This window comes from Lepidothrix coronata, unplaced genomic scaffold (genome assembly GCF_001604755.1).
Source record: "Lepidothrix coronata isolate B3197 unplaced genomic scaffold, Lepidothrix_coronata-1.0 Scaffold275, whole genome shotgun sequence".
Classification (NCBI taxonomy): domain Eukaryota; kingdom Metazoa; phylum Chordata; class Aves; order Passeriformes; family Pipridae; genus Lepidothrix; species Lepidothrix coronata.
The window spans coordinates 445,418-462,824 of NW_016690455.1; the positions used below are offsets into that span (position 1 = coordinate 445,418).

Sequence of the window (17,407 nt, forward strand, 5' to 3'; positions counted from 1 at the left end):
CTTGAGCCTTCTGAAAATGTCAAACTGGAAAAATATAGCACCATGTAATGCAGTATTTAGTAAATTACCACCCTGAATACCTAATTCTGTTTTAAGAAAGACATGAGGGAGGATAATCCTCTAATTCTTTAGGAGACCTGCTGAGTGAACCTATGAAAAATAGGTTACACACTGCATTATACACATCGGTCTGTTTACTTGTGACTCACGAAAAGAGCTAAGCACGCAGGAGGGCTTAACCTGAGGTGGGATTATTAGGCCAAGTCCACTGATTAGAAATAGGATTTGGTATGCAATAGTTAGGCTCTCCTCCAAAGTACGGACTAAAACAAACATTTTGAACTCCTATTGATTTGGAAGGCAGGGAACTGAAATGGGTGACAGTGTGTCATGTTCTGAAACTCAACAGCAAATTGAAAAATGCTGTAGAGAAGGTGGTTTGAGGGCAACATAGAGATCAATTATTCAGGTAAAACAGCTGATTAGGAGTCATAGGGATAAAGAGTAAATAGAAAATAAAGGGTGTGATTTATCCACAGTATTTGATTACTAATGTACAGTGAAGACTATAAAATGAGCAGACAGAGTAAAAGCAGCACAAAAATATATTTCTGTTCTGCTGTTTTGTTATCATTAATGGGTGGGGTTTTTTAAGAGTATAGATTAGACAATCTGGTTAAAAGATTGAATTTCGTTTTCTGTCCAATAAACTTGGTTTGATTACTTGAAAAACCTATGAATGCTATGGAAAAGGTTCCAAATTTTAGCTCTTCAACAATGTACTATTTGTGCAGCTATGCTGCCTTGTCAGCAATGTATGGTTTAGAATGATTACTTATTATTGTATTCTAATTTCCACTGGGTTTTTCTATATTTCATTTGCTGGTAGTAACAAGGAACAAGCTATTCCTAAAAAAACTTCTTTATTATTCCTGAAGTACCTCTGATCATATCTGCCACACAGCAACTGCAATTTGGGTAGTTTATTTTTTAAGAATGTTAGTTTCTGGATTACACAGAAATATCAAAGAATGATATGCATATATGTATGGGGTAATGGATAATTACAATGTACACTTAAAGATAATTGCAATGTACACAACTCTGGAGTTATTCCATTTTTACAAGTCTATAAACAAAAGCAGAATTTGATTAGGTTGTGTGATTGCCTCTTTAAACTCAAATGACTTTACGTGCGTAAACATACTTCAGGTACTTGGTTTTGCTGCTGGCAGAAGAAGGCAGTGTATCCTCTTTAATCAAGGATAAGGAAGCAGGGTTGTTTCAGACATTTTACCCAAACTGAATTACTCCAATCTCAATTGCACCCCAGCCCACTCAGTGGCCACAACCCCCAGCCCCATTTGCCCTTCCTCACTTTAACTTCTAAGGAAGCCAAGCCAGTGATCACATGGTGACTACTCCTGGACCATGCAGGCTCAAGAGCCCTTCAGTTAAGTTTTGTGCAGGCTTTTTTTCCCCCATGAATCTGCATTTAGCCATTAAACCATTAGAGGGAATATAGAAAAAATAATGTAGATAAGTTTCATAGCTGATTAAGTCTATGAGGCAATTGAGTACCCAAAGATTACAGAATGGATCTACAAGATGAAAGGACAAAAAAAAAAAAAAAAAAAACAAACCACAAAACAAACCAAACCAAACACACACACACACAAAATCCCAACCAAAAAAAACCCCACAAACCAACCAAAAAAAACCCCCAAAACCAAAAAACCAAACCACAGCAACCAAACAAAAAAACTCCCACCCCCCCACAAAAAACCCACCCAACAAACAGGTGGGAAAAAGATCTAATAAAGACTAATGGGTAACTGGAAGTGAGTTTTCAGAGATGGTATAGGTATTCCAGTAAATTGAGACTAACAGTCCATCAACTCACCTCACATAAATAGGTAGAACTAGTCTTGGTTATCACTTCCCAAAGAGGATCTTTCCTCCATGATAAAACAGGGTATCTCTTGAATTATTATTATTTCCAGTAGGAACGGTTTCCAAGAGTATAGGAAGGTGTTTTAAAAGGATCTTTGTGTTTAGAGCTGCTATCTGTGTATCTATCTCTCTAAAAGCAGTGTGATTTCCTTTGCTGGCACTGTGGAGATGTTTAGACCTCCAGAGGAAAGGTTGCAGTTCTCTGCCAGGGAAAGTAGTGTTGTCATGAGGCTGAGTGTAAGAGGATGAACAAAACTGCCCCATCCACTTCCACAGTGGGCATGTTCTGCAAAATGCGTAAAAGAAGAGAATTTGGTAAATGTATTTGAGCCCATTTTCATCTCGTGGGTAGCATCAGGTTATCCTGTCTATTTTTCTGAGGATTGGAGTGCTCAAATTCATACACCTTCCTCAAATCCTTTCACTCCACTATGATATTCATAATGATTCAGCTAAAACCAGCAACAAAGCAATTTGAACACTTGAAAAAATTAAGAAATAGACAATTAAACATGTGCACAAGTCTCCTAAGGCTTGTAGAGAACTCTACTGGCCTGATAACTGCTCAGGATGTACAACAGGGCAGTAGCTTCTGCCCACTACTCAATTCTTACCTTTTTTAAAATTATTTGGGGCTGAAAATAAATCAGAGCTGTGAGTGTAAGACAGGGAGTTTTAATCAACACTTCTCTGTAGCAACAGACAAAATACCATCAATACTTGTCCCAAACAACAGCACAGATTTGCTGTGCTTTAGGAAACAGATAGCTAATCTATGGAAACAACCTGCCCTTCCTTAAGAAGCACAAAGGTGTCCAGTAGTGTCTGCAACAAGCAGACTGCAGGAGCCATCAAGGGTGACAGTAAATGAGAGTATTATAGCACAATGTGAATGCAGTAGTCATCTGTGAGCTCTTCTCTACCCACTCACACTCCCAAGGATTCATAAAAATACTAGGAAATAACTGTTTTGGGAAAATACCCTTGGGCAGACAGCCCCAAAACCCTACTCCCAGGATCAACGACCATTTCATCAATCTCTGGGTTCAAGGAACACATCTAGAGACGAGGCCAACTTCATGACCCTGCACCAGGACTCTGCAGAACTCATCAGGGTCCCTCTCTGGCAGCAAGCCTTCTCCTCAACAGAACAAGGAGGTTGTGCTACGCTGCTCCCTTGAATTCTCACCCCCTCTCCCTACAAGATGGAGAAGGCAGGTAATTCATAAAACAGTACGATCTGTGATTAAAATGCTTTACTATCCGAATTATTTAGTTTCCACACTGTCATTTGTCTTAAACTGTCACAGTACAAAACAAAACCATCAATACTACTTCAATAACAGTGGTTAAAAGTACATTTCAATTATAAAAGTCTTATTAAATCCTTCTGCTTGCCTAGCAAATAACAATTCTTTGCAAAGATGGCAGAACTGATAAAGATTTTATTTGTTAAACTTTGATCTATTCTGGCAACTGCCGAGCTATTTTCATACCTTAGAAAGAAACATCTCTATTGACAACTGGATTCATTATCTGAGATAGCACTAGTCTTTTACTTTGGTATTCCTCGTGTATCTCTCTGGATATACTTTTTTGAGGATAACCTAACGCATTAGCATAGTTTATAATAGTAAAATATTTATTGTTTCTAGAGAACTGAAATACACTACGTGGATTTTAGAATAAATAAAGGCTATGTGGTGATAGCTCCAGTGAAGCTAACAGCAATTCATTGGGTTTTTAAGGCAAAGAGTACCATTATGAGCCTGTGGAATAGCTAGAATGATGGGATTCCAGTGTATAATAAGGACTTCTTGAAAGCTATTCCAGTTAAGATAAGAAAGTACTTAAGATTTCAAGGATTCTGTTCTTGATTTTTGTTCCATTAAAAACCTGATGGCACAATTGATTTTGCCTACACTTGCTTTGCAACAGGGTCAGCCTGCTGACATAACCAGAGCTACTTTCGCTTGTACACACACAAATGGAAGCAGAGTCATGACTAAAACCTAATATTTGCTAATAGCAAACAATATGTCTTAAACAAAGCACTTTGTCAGGTCCCATAAATGCACGATATATTATGAACTAAACTTCCAAAGACAATACGATTAAACGTGTACCATTGCAATGCAATGACCTAGAATTTTTATTGGTAGTAGTTATATCTTAAAATTAATTTATAATACTATACTCCATTTTATGGCTGTTTTTTGCAGACTATAGTGAGCTATCTGTTTTAAAAGGGAAATACATGATGGACTAGGTATTTGATTGAGAATTAAAGTTGGCTGACATTAGGAATACATTTAATATGATGAAGAACCCTATAAAGTAAATACCAAGGGCTATGAATAGTTCAATTTGGCTTATCTGATGTGATCCAATTTTCTGATTCTGGTTTATTCTAGCACTTTGTATTTTTGTGGGTATTCTTATAAGAGGATACTCACGTGAAATGTAGAAACAACTGTGGCTTAGGGGAACACTGAAAATGCTTTTAGCAGCATTAATTTGCAAAATTCTTTCTGAGGATAAGAACTATAATCTGTCCATAGAAAATTAAATTTTCTGTAAAGGTGTGTAGTACATTTTAATAAAGCTATATTTTTGTAAGTCATTAAATGGGTTTTTAGTAACCTCATACTCATTTTCAATTGAACAATTATTAAACTATAAAACAAAATTGCATGATTCCTAATACTGCAGTCTAGAGTTTTACAGTTTGCTATAAAGCGCTGTATTATTATAATACACTTAAGATGCTCAGACTAGTAAATTATTTTTTTTTAAATGAACCATAAAATATTTTATCATTGATGAAATAATTCTAAAGTATTATGCTCTCCAGCAGTATACATGAACAATATTTTGGCCTAATGAAAAGAATTCTAATCAAAAAACCGCAATTTAAACTGTAGTTTTAATATGCAAAATAAACCATTTCACTGTTTTTCAGTAACAGAAGTTTATTACACCCAACTTCCAACATAAAAAATGTTTCATCCAAGTATCAATCACTACATATAAAGTCCACTCTTACAGAGAGCTCTACACGCCAAAGAGACTGAGGGTTAAGCAGTGCACGTCTGTGTAGCTCTGGTGATAACAACAGAGATACGATGACTTACACTGTTGTAAAGTTTTAGCCTGTATTTTACTCCACAAATCATGACTGATCTTGTAAGTGGGCCTGATGTTCAGTTTATAAGTTCAACTAAGTCGGGTAAATGAGAACAATTTTCTACTGACTACTGATGTCAGATGTCTCATAGCAACACTGACACTAATATGATACATCTGAGCCTATAGGGTATGATACTTGGCTACATTCTCAAACTGTTCCTGTGATGATCAAAAGCAAAGAAAAAGACTCTCCGTACTTAGAAATTAATCAGCTTTATGAATCACATCTTTAACTTCAGCAGGATTTCAACAAGCTTGAAAACAATCTATTGTGTGTGGTCCTGATGTTCATGGGCAAGGATGGTGAAAAACCCAAGCACAGCCTTGCTTGGAGTGGGAGCATCTACATGATCATACCAGTAATACATATGCATGCAGGTATACATATCTTCACTGCAAACCAGCCTTTTGGCACTGAGATCCACTGTTTCCACAGTAATACAGGTGGACTGCAGCTAAATTTCTGCCTAAGAATACCAAGATTTCCATAGCATGTCTCTCACTCATGGTCCCCTCACCTTCTCTGGATCTGCTGGACAGGTGCAAGAGTCATGCAGTAAATGAACACACTTTCAGGGAATTGTATACATCCACACTTTTTGAGGACCCACTCCAGCATGGTGTTGAAGAAAACAAGGATTAACTTCACTGAAATCAATGTCAATGAAATCAATGGACAAAGCAGTAGCTGTTGTGGAAAAACGGAATTTCATTTAGTGCTCCCCAAATTAGAAGTGTAAGATTAAAGAAGAAACTCCAAATTATCCCTGGCTGTCAGGTTCTAATCTGAACATACAAACACTCAAGATTTCTTTAGGTACAGGAGAATTGCCACTAAAGCAAATTAAAGGCACTGCTTTTTCAGAAGAAAAGCTGTCAATAGGTGTTCTCTAAATCACTTGTACCAGCTGGCTGACCCCATTATGTCAGCTAATCCTGAAAATACAGGAGGTAAATTTAAAGCTTTTCATATGAATTGTTTAGTCGATTTTCGGTTTTTGTTTGTTTTGGCATAGCATTGGGTTTTATATTGCTGTCCATCTTTTACCCCAGTCTATAACTTTCTGTGTAGTTGTAATGCCCAGAGGAAGAGGTCCAAGCATGACTTTTCCAAGGGACAGAGCAGGCAGGATATTTGAAAGCATAGTGCTTGTTTATCACAGAAAAGAAAAAGAAAGATCACAGGCTGTGTGAAGGGATGGAGGAAAGACAGTGCCAGGCATATGGGCGACTTAATACTGTAGCTCAGGGGATAAAACAAGTTCCCTTTGTCTCTACTCCAGTGCACCATCTCAGCAGTTGTACTATTCCCTCATCAACAGCACACCTACATCTGCCTGTGTTTCCTGCTTATGTTCACCCACCACCCAATTACCAGCTCATGAAGATCCATACCTGCTGTGCCTTGATCCTCAAAATGCTACGCTGAAGCTTTTAACCCTCTCCAAACACCTACATAATGCTTTATAATAATAATATTTAGCACATGAGAAGGTACATTAAAGAATTACAGACGGTACTTAAACCACCAGATTAGCAGATCCTCGCACAGTGCTGAAGATCTGCAACACAGATCTACAAGGGAAAAGCACAGTCATTTTCAGTCTGAGTCATATTTAAGTCCTGCTCTCCTCAGTGGACTGCAAACTCTCTCTCCTGATTTTGTCTTAAGACTCTACGTTATAGACATTTTTTTTTAAATCCCAAGTATTATGTGAATTTGTGGGAGAATAGCTTGCCATATGACCCACATCTTTTATAAACACCCACTAATCTTACATGCAAATAGAAAGAACTGACACTTTTAAATATCTAGATTTCTCTTTTCCTTTGTTCCCACAAAATGTTTGAGGTTTTCCATTTATGCCTAATAGGTTTTAAATTTTGTTGCTGAAAGTAAACAAAATTTACATACTGGACTTGATTGAAAGTGCTTGCTTTCAGTCCAAAGGGCCACGTATGTCAATTACATGTGTCCATTGCTGTGGTCTTCAAAAGCACAAAACCCTTAAATTCTCTTTGAATGCTGAACTAATGTTAACTAGAACAAAGCTTTTATAATAAATGTGGGAAAACAAAGTACGGAGCAAGCTAGCGAGTTGATAGATTTCGATGCATAAACTTACTTAAATGTCCTAAACCATCTTGACTTCTATCATTTCTGTCTTCTGCAAAATGTCCTCTGAAATATTATAGAAAACCCAGTATGGAAGTCTTAGTTTTTTATTTATCCCTGCAATGACCCAGGAATAAAGGGTCCAATCTAGTCTAATCTATCACTTGAGGTTTATTTCATTATCATCATTCAGGTCTATGTATCTCTCCTAAATGCAGAAGCAGCCTTTTTCTTGAAGAATACATGGTGTGAGTACACATCCAACCTCATTCTTCTGTCCCTTTCAAATAATCCAACATGATGGTTCAGGCGGTGGGGGTAGAACAAGAGACTGAAAGACCATAACCATTCTTTGACTGGCATACTGAATGCAAGTTATGACTAAAAATGAGGGATTAACATATATGTCAGTTAAACAGCAAACATTAGAGTGAAGCTATCAGAAAAAATATACTGTTGGCACTTACTTAATAAAATATGCCTGTATAAGGAGCGCGCTGTTGGCATTCATCTCTTCTTTTGTTCACAATACTTTATACATTATTATTCTGTAGACCTGAGGATCCTTTTCAGGATGTCAAGCATCTCAAATATACTTTACTTGAGCATTTTGTATAAAACTAACTACTATTTACTCTCTGGGTTTAGCAAACTTTGTTAAAAGTCAGGTTTATAAGAGAGTTAATAGGATGCTTGACAAAATTAAGCATCTTCCTGGTAAAGATGGAGTGTTGATTTAATTTAGGGATAGAAGAAAGAGCATATTACACAATGCAAGCATATGTAAACATAAAGGAAGCATATAGCAGAAACAAACATTTTGCTGTATCAATTTGAAATAAGAAAATGCTCCATAATAGGAGAACTGCAAATTCTCATAGCAATGGTAAGTTGAAATGATGAATAACTTCTAAACAGCATCACTGAAACAAACATAATTTAAAAGTCCAGATCTTCAAAATGTATTTGAAATAAATATTGAGTACAGGTAAACGAAGAGAATCTCATATTTTCTTTAAGCATTCACAACCCTTCCAATTCCCAGGTTTGCATTTGCAGAACATGGCACAGCGACAAAATGAGCAGTTCACCCTTGCTTTTCATACAACCATTTTGAACAAGTCAGAAAGAAATGTATCAAAAATTGCTCAGTCAGTGACGCTTCTGGCGAACTGGGTTAGTGCCCTGTATTTGAAAACCCTGGGAGGTTAGAATCTGTTCATTTCTGTGGCATATTTTCTAATCAATCACTTCCTGCTCTTTCTTCCCTCACTGTATTTATTTCAATGGCAATTTATACTAATCAATCACTTCCTGCTCTTTCTTCCTTCTCTGTATTTTTAAATCCACTAACTAGAATATGCAGCCTTGTAGCATCTCAATGATCATCTCCTTATCCCCTCTTGGCCATTGTCTTTTTGTGTTGAGACTAATGCTTTTAATTTGTCTTTCCACAATGTTTAGGCTATACTGTCTTTTCGAAACCTTTCAGCTAAACTGCTAATTGCATTAAAAAACCCTTCACATTGCTTTTGGTCACACTAGTTCATGTTTTGAAAATACTACAAAGCATATTTTTCATGGGAGGAGAGCCCTGGAATGAATACCCTTCTCTAAATGTCATATGAATGCCTCACTTCTTTTGTAAAATTTGCATTAAGGTTTAAGTCTCACATTCAAAGTGGCACCATACTGTCCAAAAAACACAGGTTTCTTTTTAAAAAATTGTGGGCTTCTTTTTAGCTCTATTCGTAAGTTGTTTTTTTGAAAAATACATTAAAATATTAGAGCTTTGCTCTTTGTGTTTTAGTTCTGACAGAAGGAAATAGTAAGCAGAAGAATGTTGCACTTCACAGGAATAAAACTGCTTGATTCACGTAACTTCCGTGACCTTTTAGTGCAGACTTATCTACAGTTTCTACAGAACAGCAGAGATCATTTATTTGAAGGAAGCTGTTTTCCCTACAGACCTTTACTTCTCATGTCAAGTACATCAGGGGTACACTTGAAGTCACAGCACAGCTTTAAACCAGTGCTGATAAACTCATGTGGGATGTGACTTCAAAAAACCAGAGTAACAGGAGGAAGGACAGGGAAGAATTTAATTCATTTTCAAAACAAAGGAACATCTCTTTAGGCTTTAGGAACATTTGCAAATTGAAGTGAATCCAATGGGATTTGCGATGACTTGCCATTTCTTCAGTTCTTTATTTATTATGTGTATTTTGGTAGCATCTGGAGGCCTTGCTCTATAGGGGGCTGTACCAATACTGAAAGAAAATGTGATCTCTCCCATAAAACAACTTTTTAATATAACATGAATTGAGTCAATAATATCCCATCAAGGTCTTGTTCTAAATGCAAGACATTCCAAGTTCCTGGTTTAAAAGGTTACATTTCTTTCAGTATATTCTATTTGGTCAAATAATTATCGCAAATATCATGATATACCTATAACTGTCTCTCTCAACAATAACGTACAAGGCTTAAATCATAATGAACATACAGATATGAAAAACAGAAGGACCTAAATGCAGCACCATCTACCATTAACCCCTTTACTTTGTGACCATGAAATTTCTCTGATGTTGATTCATATACAATTTTCAATATTAAATAAATGCAGGAACTGAAAAAGGATGAACATGAGAGATGGTGCTGGAAAAATTAAGAAGCAAAACACACTTCCAAAGAATAAAACCTTTTTGTTTCAATGCACATGGAAACTTTGATACAGCTTAATATGAAGAATACAAAATCAATTTTTTATAGGGAAGTGAAAAGTCAATGTTACAAGAGTGGAAAAGTTTAGGAATCCAGAAAAATTTATCTTAATATCAGATGAGACCTTAAAACTTGGACACTTACATTTGTGTCACATAGCAATTTTCCTCCTGTAAAGACAAAAATAAACAGGACAAGCTGATCTATCCCTGACCTACTTTTGCATTGAAACCACCAGAAATTTTTATAGCCCCAGATTCTAATCTGAACTAAGGATGTTTTTAGTTTACAATTCCTGCTGTCTCTTTCCTGCCTTGATTTTGCTGTTGTCTCCTGCCCAAGTTCTTCAAACTTTCTAAGAGTTGCATATACTGTCTTCAGCAAGTGATGAAGCTCTTTAAATCCAGAAGCAATGATGCACCATGAACAGGCTACTGTAGGTGTCAAAAAAAATCACTACAGTCATTGGCCAAAATCACATCATGACCTCAATCCCACTTCAGGAGAGTGCCTGATCCAAAACTGTTTCTATCTTTGTCCAGCTTCTTCACCACATATTCTCTAATATCCAGATCTACTCAGCCAAAAAACCTCTTGAGTTTATTGCCAATAACATAAGAAAGAAGGCAACAGGACATGCAAGCTCATATTAAGGGTTCTCTCTGAATTTGGATTACTCAGGTAATTAATTTATTCTGACATATTCTGGCAGGGTTTGGAGAGTACTGCATTCATATTCAAATCTGTGATAAGAAATGAAATACTACTCCCAGTTTCTGAGTCAGGGAGGCAATAAAGTCCACTTTGAGATATGCCTGTTTCTGATATTGAATAAGAGTATCTGATATTTTACAATATATACAGGTTGTAACTACAACATGGGAATAAACAAATATTGGAATTTAAGCAGGCATCCACTTAGGCAGTGGGAGACTACAGATATCTATGAAAAACTTTCATTTATGCACTGCAACAAGTACAAAACTCTCTTACCTGCAGGTTTGCACATGCTGGTGAATCATTGTGGGAAGGTATTTCATTGTTGGTGGTCTCTGAACCTGTGTTTTTAAGTCTGGAAGCTGTTGTAGTTGTGGCTGTAGTGGTCTGTACTGGTAAGATTGGCTGCCAGACATTCACATCAGTACCATTGCCGAAGGCCTGAATTGCATTTTCTGTAAAAATAAATTACAGGCAATTTTCTATTTCTAAAAACAAAAGGCAAAAAGCAGAACTGAGTTGTTTTTTATTATTATTATAATTAGTACACTGAAAATGTGTATTTAGAGAAACTCAATTTTTATGCTGAAAAATGAGTCTTAATTTTGAACCTATTTGAAACATGAACTCAGAGTCCGGGGTCGTAATTATCTGGTGCAGCCTCTTCTTTGTAATGTTTCCAGTAATTCTTGACAGGCACTCTAGGACTTACCATAATCATATTTGTTACCATCCAAAAGCCTCAAAAATTTACTCTGAGGATTTAAAATACAGTTTGAATGTCATGTCCTAATTCAGGCAGGTGATTTTAGCAAACTGAAAACAGAGAAAAGGCAAAATACTTATTTCTACATCTTCTTGTAGTAAAACTAATATGCCTATAACTACAAAGTAGTTTAACTAAGGCAATCTTTTCCTTACAGTTTTCAATCAAAATCTGCATAATTAGGTGAAGGAAACATGCTTAAACTAAAACTTTAGAATATAAAAGTTAAAAAGCTTATCACAGTTTCACGGGATTAAAGAGTGTGTTTATAGCAAGAGTAAATTGGTTGGGGCTTTTATAAAACAAATAGAAAAACAGTTTTTAATCAGGTCTTTGGGGATTCAGCATGGATTTGGGCATTTCTTATTCCAAATTCTTTGTACAAGAAACCAAACAATTTCACTGGGGACTAATATGTGGAAGTTATTAATACTTCTTCTCAGTAGTATTCCTTGGCTTATAAAATAATTTACATTTAATTTTCAACTGAAAAATATGTATTTTATTATGATATTAGTTCTCAGAACTCCAACATGCAAAGAGAAGAATTTGTAAAAGGCATCACAATCAGCTGGGTTAATGGAGACAAAGTGGGAAGAGTGAAATTATATTTTTCCTTAGTTTCCCCAGAACAAGGCAATATATAAACCAATATTTTCCTATTATTTCCTAAATTGACAGCAAGTCTTTGTTTCCACTATTACAAGAAAGGTCACAGAAATACATGCAATCCTTCCAGGTTTTTAAGTAAAAAGTGGTCTTTGCAATTAGTTTTCTTCAATTATTTCATACAGTCATACTCAATGATCCTTATGAGTCTTTTCCAACTTGAAACATTCTATGATTCTATGACAGAATCACAGAATGATTTGGGTTGGAACCATCCTTTTTTTAAGCACTGAAAGGCCAAAATAAGGTCTTTCCAGAGCCTTCTTTCAAGCTAAACAACACCAACTCATAGAAGAGGTATCCCACCCCCTCCTCAGATTATCACAATATTTGAAATATATATACATATATATGAAATATCTATTTTATACATATAACTTTAATACATACTACAAACGTATTTCAAAAACCATAATGACTTCAAGGAGGTGCTTCAAATGTCTAACTGCTCTAGTAAAGGTCCTCCCAATAATTTTTTTTAACTAACTCACAGGCAGGTGTGAACAAATTCTTTGAACAGATGGGTAGATATACTGAATCCCATTCAGATCAGTAGGAATTCTAGTAAACACATTCTATCAATGAATGTCAGAGCATTCACTTTCAGAGTAGTGAAAAATACTCTCAAGATGGATTTCCAGAATTTACGATTGGCCAAACCTTACCTTGAGAGGCAGAAATTAGGAACACTGCAGTATTGTCAATAAACTGGCATCTTCCAATAGAGGATAAAAGTAAAAGCAAGGCAATATACAGCCAAAATTTTAGAGAGGAATATATCTTATTTGGGTCCTATTAAACTGGAAATTGGGCTAATTTCACAGTTTTGATACAAACCCATATTCTGCAGGAAAATGCTGAGATAAAGAAACACTTTAATACAGATAAAGAGAAAGCAACAAAATGCTTGTCTTCATGGGACTAATTACTAAAACAGACTGGAATTTTCACTTGTATTTTCACACCCATCTTTTGAAATCAAAACTTGCACTCTGGTTTCAACTTAACATCTTTTGCAAAAGGCATTTCAACTCCAGAGTGTAGTTTCTGGAAAAGTGCATGGGGAGGACCAAGAAAGACTAGGATTTCAGGTGTGCATGTGGGACATGGGACACTCAGTTTCATATCCCAGCTCCTCATCAGACACAGCATGAATATGATCCTCAGTCTCCTGCTTTCTAATTTCCCTGGCCCTCAGGGTACAGTCCCAGCTGTTCCATTTTGCATAAGTAACTAAAAGGATTTTTATTTAAGTTAGCTTTTCCACATCATCATAAATGTCCCAGATAACTAACTTTTCCCACTCTACATAAAAGAAAAACTTCGTATTAAACCAGAAATGTCTGTAATTGCTTCATGAGGAAGACATCTCTTGCAGCTAAAATGACTATAATTTGTCTCACAGTAACCTCTACTGTCTTTGATTTGTCTTCATTAATGCTTTTGTACCAATGGCAAAAGAAAGGACAAGGAATTGCTCTATGTTCTAAAAGGAACCTGTAACATTCTAGAAATTAATACATTCACAAATTAATACAATCTGAGGTATTACAATACATATAAATGGCAACACCCATTAGGCTTGAAGAAGGTCTGATAGTATATTGTTAAATTTTATCCCATCATAATTTGAACTCTTTTCTCTTTTTCTTTTGCTAAATGATCCTGAGTAATTGATTAACTCTTCCAAAGCTTAATAAATGGTGTATCACACATAGCAACTCATGTTTTTGTAGGCAAAGCTCCCCATGTCTTCACCACAATTCTGCCTCTTGAGAAGCTGCCAATGGAGATTTTCAGACCCTGCTAAAACACAGACTGAACCCTGCATTAGCTCACATCTGTAGGGCTGGACAGAACAGTCTGGATCACTGAGTTCATTTACCGTTTTTGAAGAAAGCAATGCTGTATGTATGCTTCTTTGCATAAGCTGATGACATACGACTTTTAAATCCACTTTTGCCCTCTAAACTCCTGCTGGAAGCCTATTTCATGTCTTTAGTGTGATGCTTAAATTTTTTCCAATTTTGAGCCTAAATATGTATGGCCAATATCTCCCTTTCTGATCTTATGCCAACATTGTCCTCTAGGTGAAGTAATCCTTTTCCCTCCCTGGGCTTGCCCCTCTAATGCAATTTTTGCGGACAATCACGTATCCTTTCAACTTCTGTTCTGCTGGGCTAGGGAAACCAAGCTCTTTTGGCCTCCTCATTTATCTGAAATTAAAACTCTCATGCACACTCCACCTCATCCAATTATGCTGCTCCAGGCAGACAGGAAATTTGAAAAGAGAACCTGCCAAAATCGACTCTATTGAGCCATTCTGAAATTTATAATACTCCCTAATTTGGAAGTGAGTCTGACAGGAAAAAAAAAATCATTTATTTAACAAAATCTTTACAACAGTTACCATCCAGGCCTGTGTTAAAACCAGGCCTCTGAGATCAAATATCCTAAAAACCCCGAAGTTGGCAATAAATTGCAAGCACAATCCAATTTATACTTACCTACAGCAAATCCTTCATATCATAAACTACATGTCTTTTTAATATGAAATTCTCAAATAGCACAGAAACCCCCCCAGGTGTTGCAAGATTTTGGTAAAGACGCTTCCTGACTGTTAGGGTACAAATATGATCTGTGATGTAAACATATTTCAATACCATACAACTTTGTTATTCGAATTTTTTTTTTCCAAGAGCTTGTCATGTTTGCAATCTTGGCCATAAACCTCAGTATCAGGCATATTTGCTTGTTCTTTTAATTTTAACACCTATAACAGAACCATGCTTACAAAGTGCATAGAGATGGCCTTGATGTATCGTAACACACTTAAACAGCAAAAAAAACCCTAGAAAACATCCTAAAACACATTAAAGACATCTAATTTTGTACTCACTAAGGCATATGTTGTCCTGGAAGAAATTCAGGAACTTCTCGCACTCCTCTCTGTCATTACCACTGTTGCTGCAGTCGCACCACGGGGCAACACTGAGACTGTTTGAGTCTATGTAGTTTGGTGTCATCACGGTGCCTGTTAACAGAGTGAAGCACAGTACTGTGAGCAACCTTTGTACTGAAATACTCTTTCCATCCTAAGAAGACAGCAAACAGCACCTGGTAAGTCATGTATTCGGGGTTGGATTCACAACACAAACCCACAGCAGGGCTCTGACCTCCACACTTAACAGTTCTGGCTCCTTTTCACCCTGTGAAACCCAGCCTTGTGCCATAGTTCACACCCTTGGCTGCCTGAATTGCACTCTAAAAATCTGGTTTTTCTTTCTTGCCTGTATTTTTTCCCCCATTTTAATTCTATCTGCAAAGAAACGGTTGAAACTAGGTATCCAGACCTGTGCTTCCTCATTGAGTCTGCAGCCAGCCTGAAAAAACATTTCTGAAATGCATGAGCAAGGAGAATGCTAGTCATGCTGAGGGGAGCCCTAATACGTCTTGGAGGAGTGGTAACCTCAGGGTGCTCATTAGGAACCTGCCAACAGAGTGGGTTATGGTGATGAACAGAGCAAAACCCAGCGTGCATGAAAAGGTAACAGAAGATTCTTTGCAGGTAATAAATTACTATTAATCTTACTGTCTCTCTACTTCTTCAGTACAGTGATTATTTCCTAAACATTGTCAGCAACTTCCAGCCACAGGGTCACTTTAACTCTATTACAAGTTCTTGAGTAAATATTCTCACATTTATATGTCAACTCAAGGCTACCAAGAATGAAATGGAACCAAAAAAGGCATTTTTTGTCCTAAAAGATGTACAGTGACTGTTCATCACTCATCTGGATCGGGAAACTCTTATATGATCAGCAATTGCTCAAGCCAGTGGTCTAGCTGAAGGCATCACCCAGCAGGTCAGATATTTCAAACCTCCCTAAGGATTGCAAAGTTTTAACCTTTATTTTATTTGTCTGATCAAAAAGGAAAAATTAAATAAAAAGGGGAAAGTATTCCAGAGCTGTACTGCTGCTTTTTCAGGGAACATATTCCTCACTTGATAATCTGCAGTTCTAGGACAGGTTATATATCATGAGGAAATGTGATCACATCTCCTCAAAAGTGACATCAAAGTAGTCATTAATAAGATGGAATAGACAAAGGACAAATGTTAGAGACACAAAGTGTACACTAGCAATGAAAATTTGGTCCATAGGTCCAGGGTCCAATAGTCTGCAATAACATACAGGAAAGGGCTATCAAACATCAAGCTAAAAAAAGGAACATTAGAAATAACACGAATCACAGAATGATGTCAAACAGTCGCCAAGGCAGTGCTGAGAACTGAGCAAATCAACACGCAAACTGCTGCATATCCGATGTGGGAGACAAAGGAGAACAGGCATTAGGGCTGCATTGAAAACAAATGCAGTCCCATTGCCAAACACACAAAAAGCATCTTTTTTCTTGTTTTGGGATGTTCTTAAATCAGACTGCAGTCCTACACCTTTGTCTACTTCCAGCTTTTAGAAGATAGCTGCATAGCAATAATTGATCAAATTCTACATGAGATTAGCACATGGGTAAATAGCACGGTTCAAAATTTATTAAATCAAGGTAGAGAATTTAGAAAAATAGGCAAATATCATTTGCATCATTAATGAAAACTGGATAGTGGATAAATAAGAAGAGGAATGATGTTAAATTAAAATAAAACATATTAAAATGTCTGTCCCTTATCCATTTGATGGTTCAGTACACTATTTCAGCCATGCAACATGATCTGAAAAGACGTGAGAGAAAATGAAAAGTGGATTTTGCAAATGGAAAGAAAACAGTAGGCTAAAAAAAATAATTCTAATTAGCCAATGCTTAGTGAAGGGTTAAAAAACCAGAAAGGTATGGAGGAAATTAAAAAGGTCACTGAGGTAAAACTTTCTTATCACAAAGAGGTAATAAGGTAATTAAAATGGGTCAAGACAGGGGTTAAAAGTGTAACAGATACCAAGGTACAATTAGGGTTGATGAATACAGGAAAGACAGGACAAGGAAAGTGTGTACACAGCACACAAATTGTACATCCAGCATAAACAGAGTGGCTGAAAGAGCAGCTAGTAGAAAATCAGTCTGTCATTTAAACCTGGGGGCAGATGTGAACCCAAGCGGATTATATGCTTGGTTTCCTGGGGTGGATTTCTTTTTTCCCTGCAATGTGTGTGCCTTGCCCTACCTCCCTCCCCTTCCCTGCTAGCTGGCATCTTGGAAATTCTGCTGAAGGACACTAACGGATCAGAGAAGCCATGGTGGTTGGCAGTAAAATAGGA

General features: G+C 36.6%; 1 protein-coding gene across 1 annotated transcript in view; it reads right to left on the minus strand.

Annotated features, from left to right (window-relative positions):
- The window catches only part of GFRA1 (GDNF family receptor alpha 1), a 147,618-nt gene that overhangs the window by 22,156 nt on the left and 108,055 nt on the right, over positions 1-17,407 (minus strand). Inside the window, exons 6-7 of the mRNA XM_017836343.1 lie at positions 15,034-15,168; positions 10,976-11,154 (exon numbers count right to left, since the gene is read on the minus strand). Coding sequence (XP_017691832.1) covers positions 10,976-11,154; positions 15,034-15,168 — 314 coding nt within the window. The remainder of the gene's footprint in view (positions 1-10,975; positions 11,155-15,033; positions 15,169-17,407) is intronic.